Below are 14,438 nucleotides of genomic sequence, written 5' to 3' on the forward strand. Positions count from 1 at the left end.
CCCTTTAAGTGCAGATAAGGGGAGATGTTTGATGAGGTCCATACACTGTGCTGCCTGTGACCACTCAATACTCACTTGAGTAGCTCTAAGGTGATTGTCCCTCGGGGCTCAGCTTCTACACTCTTCCCCCAGAACTTCAGCTTGGGATAGATGGAGCCATGGAAGATGAAGTCTTTGTCCAGTCCCTCAGCGTAAAAGGCACTAACGGGCGGGTGGTGGCTGACTTGTTCGGAGATTAATCGGAACCCCAAGTCTTCCCTATAAGAGAAAGCGCACTGGTCACATTCATCACCCATGGGGTCAGGGGCTTCTGCCAAGCTTCCACAATCTTTCACACTCACCTTGTTAATTCATACGTTTCTCCAAGAAGAGGGTTGAATGGTTTCCCTGTTCTCTCCCACTGAGACGCCACAGCCGAGACCGCAAAAGCAGCCACTGACTAAGGGGGGAAAAAAAAAATCAATAAGAAAATACTGTTCTTCAAAATGACACGAAATATTGTATGTATTCTTCTCATTCGATTCCCAGAATCAAGAAAAAAAAAAGAATCAAACAAACTCAACCCCAAGTCAGTATTTGGCACGTGATATCCACCGATTTCCAGAATTGAAGAGGACCTTTTATGGGTCCAGACATTATAAACTAAGTATCAGGACACGTAGGGCATAGTGCAGGGATCTAACTGCACTTACAATATTTTTCTGGGCGCCGCTCCGTTCGCCCGCTGTGACCCCCGTTGTATTCTCCCGCCTGGTATGCTAATTTTCACATCGGAGCAATGAGGAGGAGACTGAGTCTTTCTCCGTGGGCGTCTCCTTCTGCCTGGCTGTAGCGCTGTCCAATCACAGCGGAGAGCGTCACAGCCAGGGAGGAGGAGACGCCCATGGAGAAAGACTCAGTGTCCTCCTTATTGCGTCAAAGCTAAAATTAGCATACCAGACGGGAGAATACAACGGGAGCCACAGCGGGCGAACGGAGCGGCGCCCAGAAAAAATAGTAAGTGCAGTTAGATCCCTGCACTATGCCCTACGTGTCCTGATAGTTTAAAAAGTCTGGACCCATGAAAGGTCCTCTTTAAGGGGTCATGAGGTTCAGTACAGTGCTCCAACCCATTTGCTGAAATGGTGGGAATGATGATCAACGACTGCCACTCCCAGAAGCTGAAAACCTGTCCTGACCCAACATTTCACAGCTGAGGGTTTGCTCCATGTGTATTCAGTCAATCCTCTGGCCCTAAACTATACATTTTACCTGCACTGATACACTGTAGCAAACAGGAAAGAGATTTGTGCTGATAATGCGTTTAGCTCACAGTAGACTGCCAACTATGGATACAACTGTAACAAACCTTCAGCTGTGAGAAGCACAGTGTTTTTATCATCTGCCCTGGTGGTTTGTTTTTAATGCCGGGAGAACATGACAAGAGAATTCTTCATGTCGGGTTTATGTAATTGTTGTGACATTTCTCTTTTTGCAGAGTAGGCAGCAGAAAGGTTAGTTCCCACCCAGACGTCGGGCCTCATTTGTTACCAGCTGTCAGGAAAGCAGGTCCCCAGCGTCCTATGAGATGATCTACAGACATGTCCATCCATAAGCTTGCTATTCATAAGAGCCTGCAGGCCGTGACCAGTGTCACAAAGCTACAGGCCCAGTGGTCTTCCCCCAGCATGCTGGGAGTTGTAGTTTCATGACAACCACTGCAATAGATTTAATATATTCATGCTGCTTCTAAGCAAACCTTAGCTTGGTGGCTCAGTGGTTAGCACTGGTGCCACTCTGTATGTGCTCACCATGTTTATGTGGGTCTCCTCCGGGTACTCCGGTTTCCTCCCCCACTCCAAAGACATACTGATAGGGACTTAGAGTGTGAGCCCCATTGGGGGACAGAAAGCAATGATAAAGGCTATAAAGGGCTGCGGAATATGTCAGCGCTATACAAGCGCATAAAATAAATAAAAACAGCTACACCTTAAAGGCTTGACTCGGCAGTCCCCAAATTACAGCACATGAATGAGTTCAAGAGGCATTCACAGATGCAACATAAAAGGCGGAAAATTGCTTCCTTACAGGGGCTGCCATTCACAGGCATGGACACGATCACAATAGCTGTGATTATATAAAAATATCTTAGTAGAAATGGTCAAATTTTATTAAAAGTGCCAGAAGCTTCAACCTTGACCTGGGATCTTCATCAAACATATGCCGAGCTGAACAGTGCAGGCATAACATAGCTGCCCAGCGCTGCCCTTAAAGTGACAGGGTTCCCTAAATGGATCTCTGATGAGTGCGCGTCATCACAATGCCAGATGCAGGACGTGGTCAGTAGTTTCTATCAGTTCTGGGAGAAGCAAGTTTTCTCAGATTCTGATATTGATGCTCCAGAATGGTTATTACAAGGGGGATGAATGTAGCTATTAAAAACAGGCATGTTGGGACCGGTCCTCTGTAAATGGGACTATCTGCGCATAGGCTGATGCCTGTAAGGTCACTGGCCTAGGACAAGGCTGCGACACTCCCCGCAGCGTTTTGGCTTCTTCAAACAGCTGATCTTCACGGGTGACGGGAGCTGGATCCTCACCGATCAGATACCGATGACCTATCTGCAGGGAAGGTCATCAGTTTTAAAGACTCAGACAACCCTTTTAATGTGCGTCTCCACAAGGCGGCATACACCTTCATAGAAACTAAATAGGTTTCCAGTCCTATGGTTAGAAAACGTATTCAATGCAGGATTAAAAATTCTGCAATTTACAGTGTTTTAATTCTTCACCTTTTTCAAGATCTTTGCTTGCTGTCAACATGCTTGTCAAAATCCTGAGCCCGAGTTACACATTTGTAATATCTCACAGCTAAGGATTAATTACAATTGCATCAAGTCCAAACAACTGTAAGCAGTCTGCACCATAGGCTGCACTGACACACTGTAGCAAACCCTCAGACCAGGAGAGAGGTTACTGTCCCGCATGTGTATATTTCAACTGCGGCAAAATTGATACAATTGTAACAAATCCACAGCTGTGAGAAGCCCTGGATCGGTAGAGGCTGTGAATAAAAATGCTCCCAATCACTGGCAGCAAGCAGAGATCCTGAAAACGATTAGGAATTAATATGCGAGTGTTTTAGAAAGTAGTTTCATACAGATATACCGTCTTTAGTTTGGCCAATATAATCTGTGTGCACTGACCTCAGTCCTGTCATGTAAGAACCACACCTGTGCCACATTCCAGTGTCGGACTCCTGGCGCGGTGCCCGCGTACATGTGGGAAACTGTTCATTCCAGAGATGCTTTCTCTGTTGTGATGACAGGACACCCCCTAGCTGCTGGGATCCCAATGCTACCATTATAAGCGATATTACAAATAAGGGTCCTTCACAAAGGCAGATGATTGGCTCCCAATGCAAAAAGGGCAGCGATCTGTCAGGTGATCGGATAATACTCGCCGATCTGCAGCACATCGCCACAATGTAAACAGGGGATTTACTGCCAACAATATGCAAACTGTATGGGGATGAATGATCGTACTATCGTTTGCCGCCTTTCAGTTTGCATCAGCCTGTGTGAAAAAGCCCCTTAAAAGAGCAAAATTGGCCCACGGAAAAGGACCCTAAGCGGTACATGAATCAGCCGCTTATCCTCCTGTACAGCACATAGGACTTTCCATGCAGTGACATGTACTCAAACGGAGGTCACCCAGCAGAAACGTGAACTGGTTACTAGGCAACCTGAACCAAGCTTGCAGATAAACACTAGTTGGTAGGATTTTACTGCAACTTGAGGAAGACTACAGATCACCGTGGTTTCCTAGCCTAATCGAGGGAAAGAAAATGTAAGTTTATGCTCCCCTTAATGAAAGCATTCTAAAATTATTTTATTTTTTTCACAGATATGCAAAGAGGTATCTCCTAAAAAGAACCATCTCACCAGCGCCACCTATTGGAAGTGGCCCCCTATGAGTCAAGACTTTGACAAGGGAAAATAGCCAAGCCAGAGAGACATCCATCCGTAGAAAGTTGTTTCGGGGGGGGCTTGCCCTTCATCAGTACGGGGTTGGATTCTGGCTGGCTGGGTGCCTAAGCCGGATTCAAAGCATTGCGCCCAGACTGCCAGAATCCTGCTCCGTAATGAGAAATCTCAGCAGTATTGACAGGAAATAATCGGTGTGATCTGCTAACAAAGCAGGCAGCAGGGAGGAAAAAGGGAACAATGTCCAAAACTAAAGCAAAGGGTAAGGCAAGGCATTGCCCGGGAATAGCCCCCAGAACATGGGGCAACACTGCTATTAAAAAGGTTGAGCTGCTGGAGAGCTGAAAAGAACTTGTGACAAGTCACGCAGGCACAGCAGATGACCACACGCAATAGCATCTGCCCTTTCACACCCTGGTAATTCTTCAATCTGGAGGCTATGAAGGGGTTCTATAATGTCAAATGTTGTAAAGCACACAGCCGTCTGGTCAGATTCATAGAGAAGTCACATCCCCCCAATTCTCGGGCACTACAAGTCATCAAGGCCTCCATCCCAGGGCTGCCATGGCCCCAAGAACAGAATATCAAGACCTAACATACACTAAGAATTTCCAAGTGCCAGTTATGTCAGCAACTATGCCGTATGCAAGAAGCTGGGGCAGAGGAGCAAATCACAGAATTAAAGGGGTTTAGCCATCTCAGACAATGGGGGCATATCGCTAGGATATGCCCCCATTGTCTGATAGGAGTGGGTGCCACCTCTGGGACCCGCACCTACAATGAGAACGGCGTGGGGAAATGAACGGAGAGCGCACTGCGCATGTGCAGCCGCCCTCCATTAATTTCTATGGGGCCGCCAGCACTCGGCTATTTCCGTCTGCCACATAGAAATAAATGGGAGCAGGGGCTGCACGTGCGCTGTGCACTCCCATTCATTTCTATGGGAGCAGCGCTTGGTGGTGGACGGACCCCGGGAAATCCGGGGTCCTCCAGCCACAGCTCTCCCCGCTCCGTTCTCCTTGTAGGTGTGGTCCCAGAGGTGGGACCCGCACCTATCAGACAATGGGGGCCAGGGGCGTTGCTAGGTCAAAACATTCGGGGCCTGGGCCCCTGATGTTTTGTCCCAGGCCCCGAATGTCCTGCCTGTTAGATATAACTGTACTGCCGTCCTCAGGACGGCAATACAATTAAATCTAATGCACTGCAAGAGCTGAAGGACCTGTGATGACCTCACAGGTCATGTGATCAATTCTAAATGCAGTAGCTGTAAAGGACCTGGGATGATGTCACCATCATGTGACCAGTGCAGGAGAGGACGGCTCAGCAGTGAAGAGGAGCCCTGGGAAGAGGCTGAGGTGAGATCTGCCACATGAGGAGAGGTAAGTGAAGATTACTCAGTGTGAGAGGCAGGGCAATGTTGGGAGTTATTTAACTGGGACTGTATGTTAGGGCTGAAGGGAGGGAAGTTATTTACATGGGACAGTGAGGCGGAGTGATGTTAATTACATGGGACTGGAATTTGGAAGTGGCTGGGGTAGGGTGATGTTATTTACATGGGACTGTATGTTGAGGGGTAATGTTATTTATATGGGACTGCATGTTGAAGGCAGCTGTGGGAGGGAGTGATATTATTTACATGGGATTGAATGTTAAGGGGTAATGTTATTTACATGGGACTGCATGTTGGTGGTGGCTGGGGAGTGGGTGATCTTATTTACATGGGACTGTATGTTGAAAGTGTCTGGGGTGAGGGAGTGATGTTATTTATATGGGACTGAATATTGAGGAGGTGAGGTTATTTACATGGGACTCCTTCAATGTTTACACAGGCACGTTAGTCTATTTGAATGGGGGGAGGGGGGGCACACTTACTGGACACTTTTTAGCAATTACCCCTGTTAACATTTAACAGCCAATTTTTATATATATATATATATATATATATATATATATATATATATATATATATATATTATACACACACATAAGTGTATATATACCGTATTTTTCGCCCCATAAGACTCAATTCTGCCCCCCTCTGTACTCACCGCGTGAGGGTGCTCTGTGACCTCACGCTGTGCGCGCCAGTTCACAGCACAGCCGACAGCAGGAGGAAGAAGAGGATCGCGGGTGGTGAGGAGCGTCATCGTCCAGGAGCAGGAGAGGTAAGTGTTTTTATTTTATAAAACATGAGGCTGCTTGGGGCTGATTTGAGGCAATGGGGGCTGATGAGAAGCATAAGGGCTGAGCATGGGGGCTGATGAGAGGCATGGGGCTCTTATCTGAGGTCTGATTGGGGGTCATTTACATTGGGGTCTGAGCAAAAGTCTGATTAGAGGTCTTATTAACATTGGGGGTCTGATCTGAGGTGTAATGAAAAAATATTTTTTTCTTATTGTCCTCCTCTAAAACCTAGGTGCGTCTTATGGGGTGAAAAAATAAATAAATTATATAATATATATATATATATATATATATATATATATATATATATATATATATATATATATATATAATTTTTTTTTTATTATGTGCTGGACTATGCGCACTTCCATTATCCCAGCTATCAGAGAGGTTGGTGCTTTTTCCTATAGTGCACAAGCACGACCACCGCTACTGGATTGCAGGGTGGTCGTAACCACGAAGACGAGAAATACATAATGTGATGAAAAAATGAATTAAGGCAGCAAAGGAGGCAATATGGACAATCACAATACATTAGTAAGTGCCTTGTATTAACTTTCTCCACAGGATAAATGCCATTTGCTGAAGTGAGAGAAACCCTTTTAATGATCAGGCCCGAAAAGGTCTTTTTTTTTTAGTTTTCATTTATGTAGCTGTCTGAGAACTTGTTTTCTGTGGGAACAATTTTATATTTTTTGTGCTGTTTGGTGTAATATATTAATATATCTATATACAAACACACACATTTGCACTGTATATGATTTTTTTTTTCCAGCGGAATATAGAAAACAAATGATTTAGGCTTTTTTACATTCTTTATACCGTTTAGGTTTCACACTTAATAACCCGATAAAAGGTTATTATGATGGTGTAGATATGCAATATGTGTAATTTTTTTTATTTAACGTGTGCACAACAAAATGTATTCTATACTATTTTTTTGCTGACTTATTTTTACATTTTTTTATTACATCATTTACTGCATCATTTATAACTTTTAAATCCTATTATGGGATTACGATTTCATAACCTATTTCCCAAATGTATAATCTATTAACATACTCCTGTATGCGAACACCTTATGCTTTGTGTCACTATGGCACAGGCCACTGTTAGGGCAGCACTAGTATTGTGGGTTGGCCACTTTGATACGCGATAGGTATAATCTCTGGGAACTGGACGGCTTTGGCAATGCTTTCAGTTGGCGGACGCAGTGTGGTCTTTTTTTATTTTATTTTTTACTTAGAGACAGTGGCCTTGTGCTAAAAATGATAAGACTGGGTCAGGGTCCCTGGTTTTCTGTGACAGCTGGGTACCCTACATGCAGGTTCAGGAGTCAAAAGATGCCGTTGCAAAATGAAGACCTACGCCGTCCACCATCAAATGGGCAGTCATAAAACTTTCTTTCTGTCTGGATGTCCTCCTCTTCTCCATACATGACCGCCATTGCACTACTACATCAGCTTGGTCTCATGGTTACAGCCATAGTGCTCGCAGTCCATCATAAAACACCTTACCGCTCCTGCTACCATATACACGGCAGAGAAGATCTGCTGCGGATAACCACTGAAATGAAATTATGCTGTATGGCTAAAACGTCTGACATGTGTACCAATACCATCCCCCGCCCTTCTAGGAAGGAGCGCTCAAGTCTCCGTTCTTACCGCGGCTTCCAGCGAGATCGATTCCTGTTGTTTGCGGATGATGTTTGACGCCAATGTTTTTAAAGATCGGTTCTGCCTGTTACGCCTGCTACCCCGCAGTGAGAATGAAATGTCTGCATGCAACCCAAGTGCCAAACCTTTTCAGCTCCGTTACGGCTGTAGGTTTAGTGTATGCGGGAAGCGTTGCAGGTGCGTGCTGGATACTGACCTGCATTCTAAGCAGGGGATCTGAGAAGGAACAGGCTTTGTTGATCAGGTATGTGTGCTCCATGTATTCTGTAATTCTCTGCAGGAAGCTCAGGGGCTCGTTAAAGACGATCGGCATGGTAATTTTCGACAGTTCCTGGAGGTAGATAAAAAAAATAATAATAAAAAAAAGGGACTGGGGTGAGTAGCTCCTGGGATACTTAAATGTTAAGTGCTGTAAGGAGGATCAGGCACATTACAAGAAAAAAATATAATTTAAACGTAAGAAAATACACTGAAAAAAACAAAGCAAAACAAAAAAAAAAAAAATAGTAAATCTCAATCAGCTTCTGTCAAATTGTACCACTTGCGTTTCCTACAAAATAATAAATGCAGACTATCTTTTCTTTTTTTAATTATTATTCCTCCTGAAAAATGTACTGGGAATGGAGGTTACCATTTCCCTTGTCACTGTGGTGTCTCCCTACACAGTCTGATACTGTAAGTGATGATAGGACATTGCCCCGAGTGTGTAAGGACATTGCCCATGGACGAGGGGAATGCCAAAACACAATTGTAAGTTTAATCGTACATTTCCAAGAGGAGTAAGAGAGGGACAGCACAAGGCAGAGCGGGCCCCAGAATTGTTTTGGAGAATGTAAGTAAAACAGGCATATAAAGGGGAGCTGACCGTTCCTCTTTGAGTTAGATCTGTTCCCGAGAAAGCTGGGTGGTAACCAGTTCAGCCTTGGTTACAGCTTTTCTGCGAGAAGGAGGGTCTTAGTTTTTTTATCTCCCGGATTACTGGATAGAAACAATTGCCTTGTGTTTGCAAGGAACTAGGATCAGACATGCATCATTGGTTAATGAGGTGATCCCACAAAAAGTAGTTAATACCTATCCACAGTTTGGAGGATAAATATTGGATTGTGGGGGGGTCTGACCACCGGGACCCCCAGCAGTAGGTGTCCCCAATGAAGACTGTATGAGTCTATGCTCATGTTTTCGGCCATAAAGCCATTAGTCACAGCAATGTTGATGGTCACCCAGCTTTCCCAGGAACAGGAAAAAAATATACATGAGACCTATGAACAGATCAATGAACTCGAGAACAGGAATGCAGCTATTCCATGACTTCAATGGCAGGGACGGACTGGCCATGAACCCAACAGGGAAACTTCCTGGTGGGCCAATGCCCAGGGGGCTGCCTGAGCCCTCCTCATGGCTGCCAGCCATGGTAAGTTATGATCTGACACTCCCCTCCTGAATTCATCTGTATTGCCAAACTAAGGCAAACTGAGCAGGAGGACAGAACGTGGCAGCTGGCACTGCCCACCACAGAGGGGCTGTATTTTTTGATGCACTGTGGTATCTGGCTCTGCTGGGGCGGTACAATGTGCGGCAATATAGTATTGCTGGCCCCGCCTACTTGTGTTGACCCTTCTGTCAATTTGTGCCCTGCTACAAAATAGGGCCACTTTTTTTTTTCCAGGGCCACCTTAAGTTCACCCCTGGTGAATGGTGTAGACTGGCCCCCAATGCCAGCTTCTATCAGTGCAGTCGGGGGATGGTGACAAGCAGCAGAAATGTCACCTTGCAGCCAGTCTTTGTCTTGCACGGACAAGGCTGAGGAATTGCCTTGTTGTTTGCATCTCAATGACTCGAAAGCGAGAGGAGAAGAATCGGCGGGGTCCACATGGGGCTGGGGCTGCATATCGTGTGGTGCTTTTTTTTCCCCTAACCAAAGCAAAATGGTGCACTTTTGCTGCAAATTACAGAAATCAGCTAAAAAATAAATAAATGCAATGTATAAACCTGGCCTTACTATCTACATAATAGCTGCCAGATGGCACTGGGAGTAAAATTCATTTCTAGATCCCCGGGGATTACAGAGTACACAATCCAGCACCTGTAGCACGAGCAGGCGTCTGGATTACTGCAGCCATTACTTCATCAGAAGTTTCTAATCTTTAAAGTTTATATTGGCAACGGCTATCCTGTGGGACGAGCCCACAGGGGTAGGTGCCCATTATATACCCCTTTTTTTATATGAAATCATAGTCCGCAAAGCTGTGCCGCTGTATGTCTATACAGTGGCACATATCACAGAGGTACATGTTGGGGAATATGCCAGATGTACATCTTCAATGAAGGAACAGAGTCGTAGTGATTGCATATACGGGAGATAGTCTATCCACCCGCCATCATGGGAATAACCCTTTACATACCTAGCGGCACACGCACTAGAGCTATTGGTCATTGCAGAGGTCATGTATCAGCCTGTGGGGTCTATAGAATAAAATGCTGAAAATACGACAAAAAGGTGGTCTCCCAACTTACCAGTCCAATGCACTTCTTCAATATACTCCAGATACTGAAATTATTTCTGGAGAACATCGGGGCAGGCAGGGCGGTCCTGAGGAACACAAAGGAGTACGTTATTTAGTGATGGAGTATACTCTGTATACAGTGCACACAGAAACATTTATGGCATATTGATAGGATACGGCACAGAAGCCTGAATAGTGAGGGTTGTAGTGTTCTCCTGAGCCCAAATAAGCTCTCACTGGTGGTTCTCGGCTTCACTCAAGAAAAGTAATGTAGGCCCAATATACTCAATGGTAACCCGATCTCAAAAGAGCGCCAGGCGCCCTTCCCTTCAGCAATCTATGGTCGATGTACCTGGTGGAAAAATTCTTAAGACTAAGCACTCTCACTCCCATCATCCATATATGTTGTACATTCTGATTAATTTGGACATCGTGACAGAGATAAACCCAAAACCTGGAATCCAGTATTAATTTGGAAGGAGAAGATCTGATGGCACCATGCTGGGACATGGGTAGTTCACTCAAGAGGTGATAACAAATTCTGTTTGCAACTGTTGAGGACGGCTTGATGACCTCTTTTCACCATTTTTATGATCACTGCTGCTAGTGAATTGGAAACATTCTTGTTAAAGGAGCTGTCTGAGATTTTGATATTAATGGCCTATCCTCAGGATAGTACAGATCTGTGGGGGTCTGACTCCCGAGTGATCAGCTGTTTGAAGGACATTCCTAGGCCATGTAATGCAGCTTAATGAATGGCACTGAGCTGCAATACCAAGCACAGCCACTATCCAATGGACAGCGCTGTGCTCTGTAAGGTGTGAGGAAGCTCTATGATCAGCTGATTGGTGGGGGTCCTGGGAGTCAGACCTCTACAGTTCAGATGACCTAGGCTATCAATATCCCAGCCGAGGATAGGCCATTAATGTCAAAATGTAAGACAGCTCCTTTAAAGGGGTTGTCCCATTAAGACAACTTATGCCCTATCCAAAGGATGGGGGCTAAGCGTCGATTGGCTTGGGTCATGCATGTGGGCTTCTGCTGCATTCAGCTCTATGGGGCTGCTGGAGATAGCCGAGAACTGGTAGTTCTAGAGATTGTCACGTACAATATGAGGCTAATTATGGGATAACCCCTTTAAGCTTAGGACTACACAGCGACACGCAACATCGCAATGTCACAGCGCTATATCGCAACTATTAGGAGTTAATGCTGTGTTGCCACCTGCAAGCTACCACAACACAATAGCTGGCAGAAATCCATCCTCCTGGATCTCCGCGCAACCACGTTCACTATCATCAGCTGCCATTATGTCCAATTTTATCCCCGGGAACTTGTCCGAACCAAATTTAAAGGACCTCTAAAAAGTAAAGAGAAAACCAGCACAATAAAACATTATACAGTACTAAGGGTCCATTCACACATCCGCAATTCTGTTCCGCATTTTGCAGAACGGAATTGCGGACCCATTCATTTCTATGGGGCCACACTATGTGCTGTCCGGATCCGCACTTCCGGGTACACAATTCCGTTCCCGAAAAAAAATAGAACAGGTCCTATTCTTGTCCGCAATTGCGGACAAGATTAGGCATTTTCTATTATAGTGCCGGCAATGTGCGGTCCGCAAAATGCGGAACGCACATTGCCGGTGTCCGTGTTTTGCGGATCCGCAAAAAAAAACATATGGATGTGTGAATGGACCCTAAAACTCACAACAAACAGTAAGTACAGTGATCATTAGGGTAGACCCCCAACCCCACTTCTAGCATGCAACGACTAGGAGCATCACAGCGTCAGGTAGATGTTATGGAGAGGCATGTGACGGGATTCTGTAATTGGAAGTATCGGGTGGAGAACGGATTCACAGAAATCCTGCCTGTGAAGTCTGGATGGCAGAGAGGTGACAACCAGATTACAGACTTGATGGACGAGACAGCGAAGTCTTCTGTCAACTCCACCATGCACAGAGCCATGATTAAAAGTGTCATGTCAGAGGCGGCGGGAGCCGGGGGTTGCAACTAAAAAGCAAAAAATCCTCAATCACACTCCTCTGTCAGGTCACTCTCTCAGCTCTATGCATTTTGAGAATACATGCAGCAGGCATGGAAACGTTTCCAATCATCAGCATTTTCAAGATCTCTGCTTGCTGTTAGTGACTACACATTCAGAGGCTGAAATATCTGTGCAGACCTAATACTTCTCAGAGCCAATTCATTATCATAATTGCATCCAGTGTAGGAATCCTCAGAGCGAAAAACGTTTACAGCGCAAATCTCCGTGCTATCGAATGATTTGCTACAATGTATCAGTGCGCGTAAAAAAGTATCAGCCTGGAGTCCGCAGTGGACTCTCAAGACCGGATACAACCGCAATAAACCCACCGCTGTGAGAAGTGTTTGGTCTTGTACAAAGATAACAGACTCTGAATGCTGCCTTTTCTGACAGCAAGCAAAGATCCTGAAAATGGTGATTAACTGAACAACATTTGAAAGTTTCAGCACTTTTCATTTGACATTGTCACTTAGATTTTCCAAGCAGAAACCACGGCAAGTCTGCCTAGTTACATGGTAATGCTTCCCCTTGATCCTGCATAAAAAGCCACCGTTTCCATCAAGGGTCCTGGGAAAGCTAAAGGGTGGTGGTGGTGGTGGTGGTGGTGGTGGTGGTGGAGGAGGAGGAGTCTCAAGGTCTGCAGATTTTTGTCTTAGTGGGGGCCGTGTGATACCCGCCATGCAGATGTCACCTAACAGTATTTATTACTTATTGGGGGAAACGGTAGAACTGGGAACATGAATGCACTTACTACTAAAAAGGTTAATAACAAGCCTTTACCGCCAGCTGCCTGGCATCTTTTGGTTGTACGTGAACAGCAGCTATTATGTTTTTAAAGTAACAGTCAGTGCATTAGGCCCCAGCATTACCATAATGCTAACATATACCACAGCACAGTACAGAGGATGCATACACGCCAGTGCCTGCACAGGTTACACTCTAAGCCCCCAGGTCCAGACATAGACATTAAGACGCCAAGCAGCCCATCAGGTGAGCCAGAGGCATACACTGACCTGGTGACAGTAAAATCTACAGGATAGGCCATCAATATAAAAAATATATAAAAAAAACTTTGAGTCAAGCGTTGCCCCCTCAGACCCTACACTATGAATACTGTGTATATCATGCAGAGAGATTCTATAACCCACAGTAGCACAGAGCATTTAAGGGGGTTGTGCAGTGTCGTCAGGATAGGTAATCAATATCAGAATGGTGGGTGTCTGACGCCCGGCAACCTGACGATCAGCTGTTGGAAGGGGCCGTGGTGCTCGTGTGGGCGCTGCGTCCTCTTCAGTGTTTAAACAATGAAGAAAATGCACGAGCGCCGTAGTCTCACGTCAGGGGTGCCAAATGTCGGACCCCCGCTGATCTGATATTGATGACCAATATCCTGACACTTCACCACCTCTTTAGGACTACATTGCATACCTGAGTAGTATATTGTACTATGGATGTTCCCAGAGAATCAGGCATTTCCACACAAGAGTAGCTGCAGCATTTCTCCGTACATCATAAACAACGTATAGTAATAGGGGAGATAGCAGCGGCCGCTGCGGGAGAGAAGATGTCATTCAGGTACCATAGGTGGCCATAAACGGCTTCTATTATCTTATCTGACTAGGTGGAACATGGTGTGAATTGGGAAATATATGTCCCAATATCATATGTCTCAAAAATAAAGGTGGATTTAGACTGCCCGATACTCAGTCCTGTGAATGCTCTTTCCCGATAATCTGCCCGTCTAAATGTGCTGCCGAACACCCGATGAACGAGGGAAACGCTCCTTCATCAGGTGACCCCGTCGTTTGTGCGGGCACATCAATCATCGTTACTGGGCAGCAGGTTGTGCGGTCTAAACAGCGATCTGCTGCCCAGAAACCATGATTCTGTATGGGGACGAGCGATGACAATAGCCATCTCTGGTCCTCATACTATGAAGGAGATCGCTGCATGTAAATACGGAGATGGCCGAGAACGCTTTGTTCCAGACAATCGGCTGTACATCAGAGCATCTAAACCCATGAACAGATTGAGAACATGGTCACATGACCTCATACA

The 14,438-nt window shown here is 45.5% G+C and overlaps 1 protein-coding gene across 2 annotated transcripts in view; it reads right to left on the bottom strand.

Annotated features, from left to right (window-relative positions):
- The window catches only part of OSBPL2 (oxysterol binding protein like 2), an 80,973-nt gene that overhangs the window by 10,505 nt on the left and 56,030 nt on the right, over positions 1-14,438 (bottom strand). For both annotated transcript variants that reach the window (XM_040438701.1, XM_040438702.1), the window contains exons 4-7: positions 10,339-10,414; positions 8,021-8,155; positions 342-439; positions 76-258 (exon numbers count right to left, since the gene is read on the bottom strand). In XM_040438701.1, the coding sequence (XP_040294635.1) occupies positions 76-258; positions 342-439; positions 8,021-8,155; positions 10,339-10,414 (492 nt within the window). The remainder of the gene's footprint in view (positions 1-75; positions 259-341; positions 440-8,020; positions 8,156-10,338; positions 10,415-14,438) is intronic.

The sequence above is a fragment of the Bufo bufo genome, chromosome 6 (genome assembly GCF_905171765.1).
Source record: "Bufo bufo chromosome 6, aBufBuf1.1, whole genome shotgun sequence".
In the NCBI taxonomy this organism is placed as follows: Eukaryota; Metazoa; Chordata; class Amphibia; order Anura; family Bufonidae; genus Bufo; species Bufo bufo.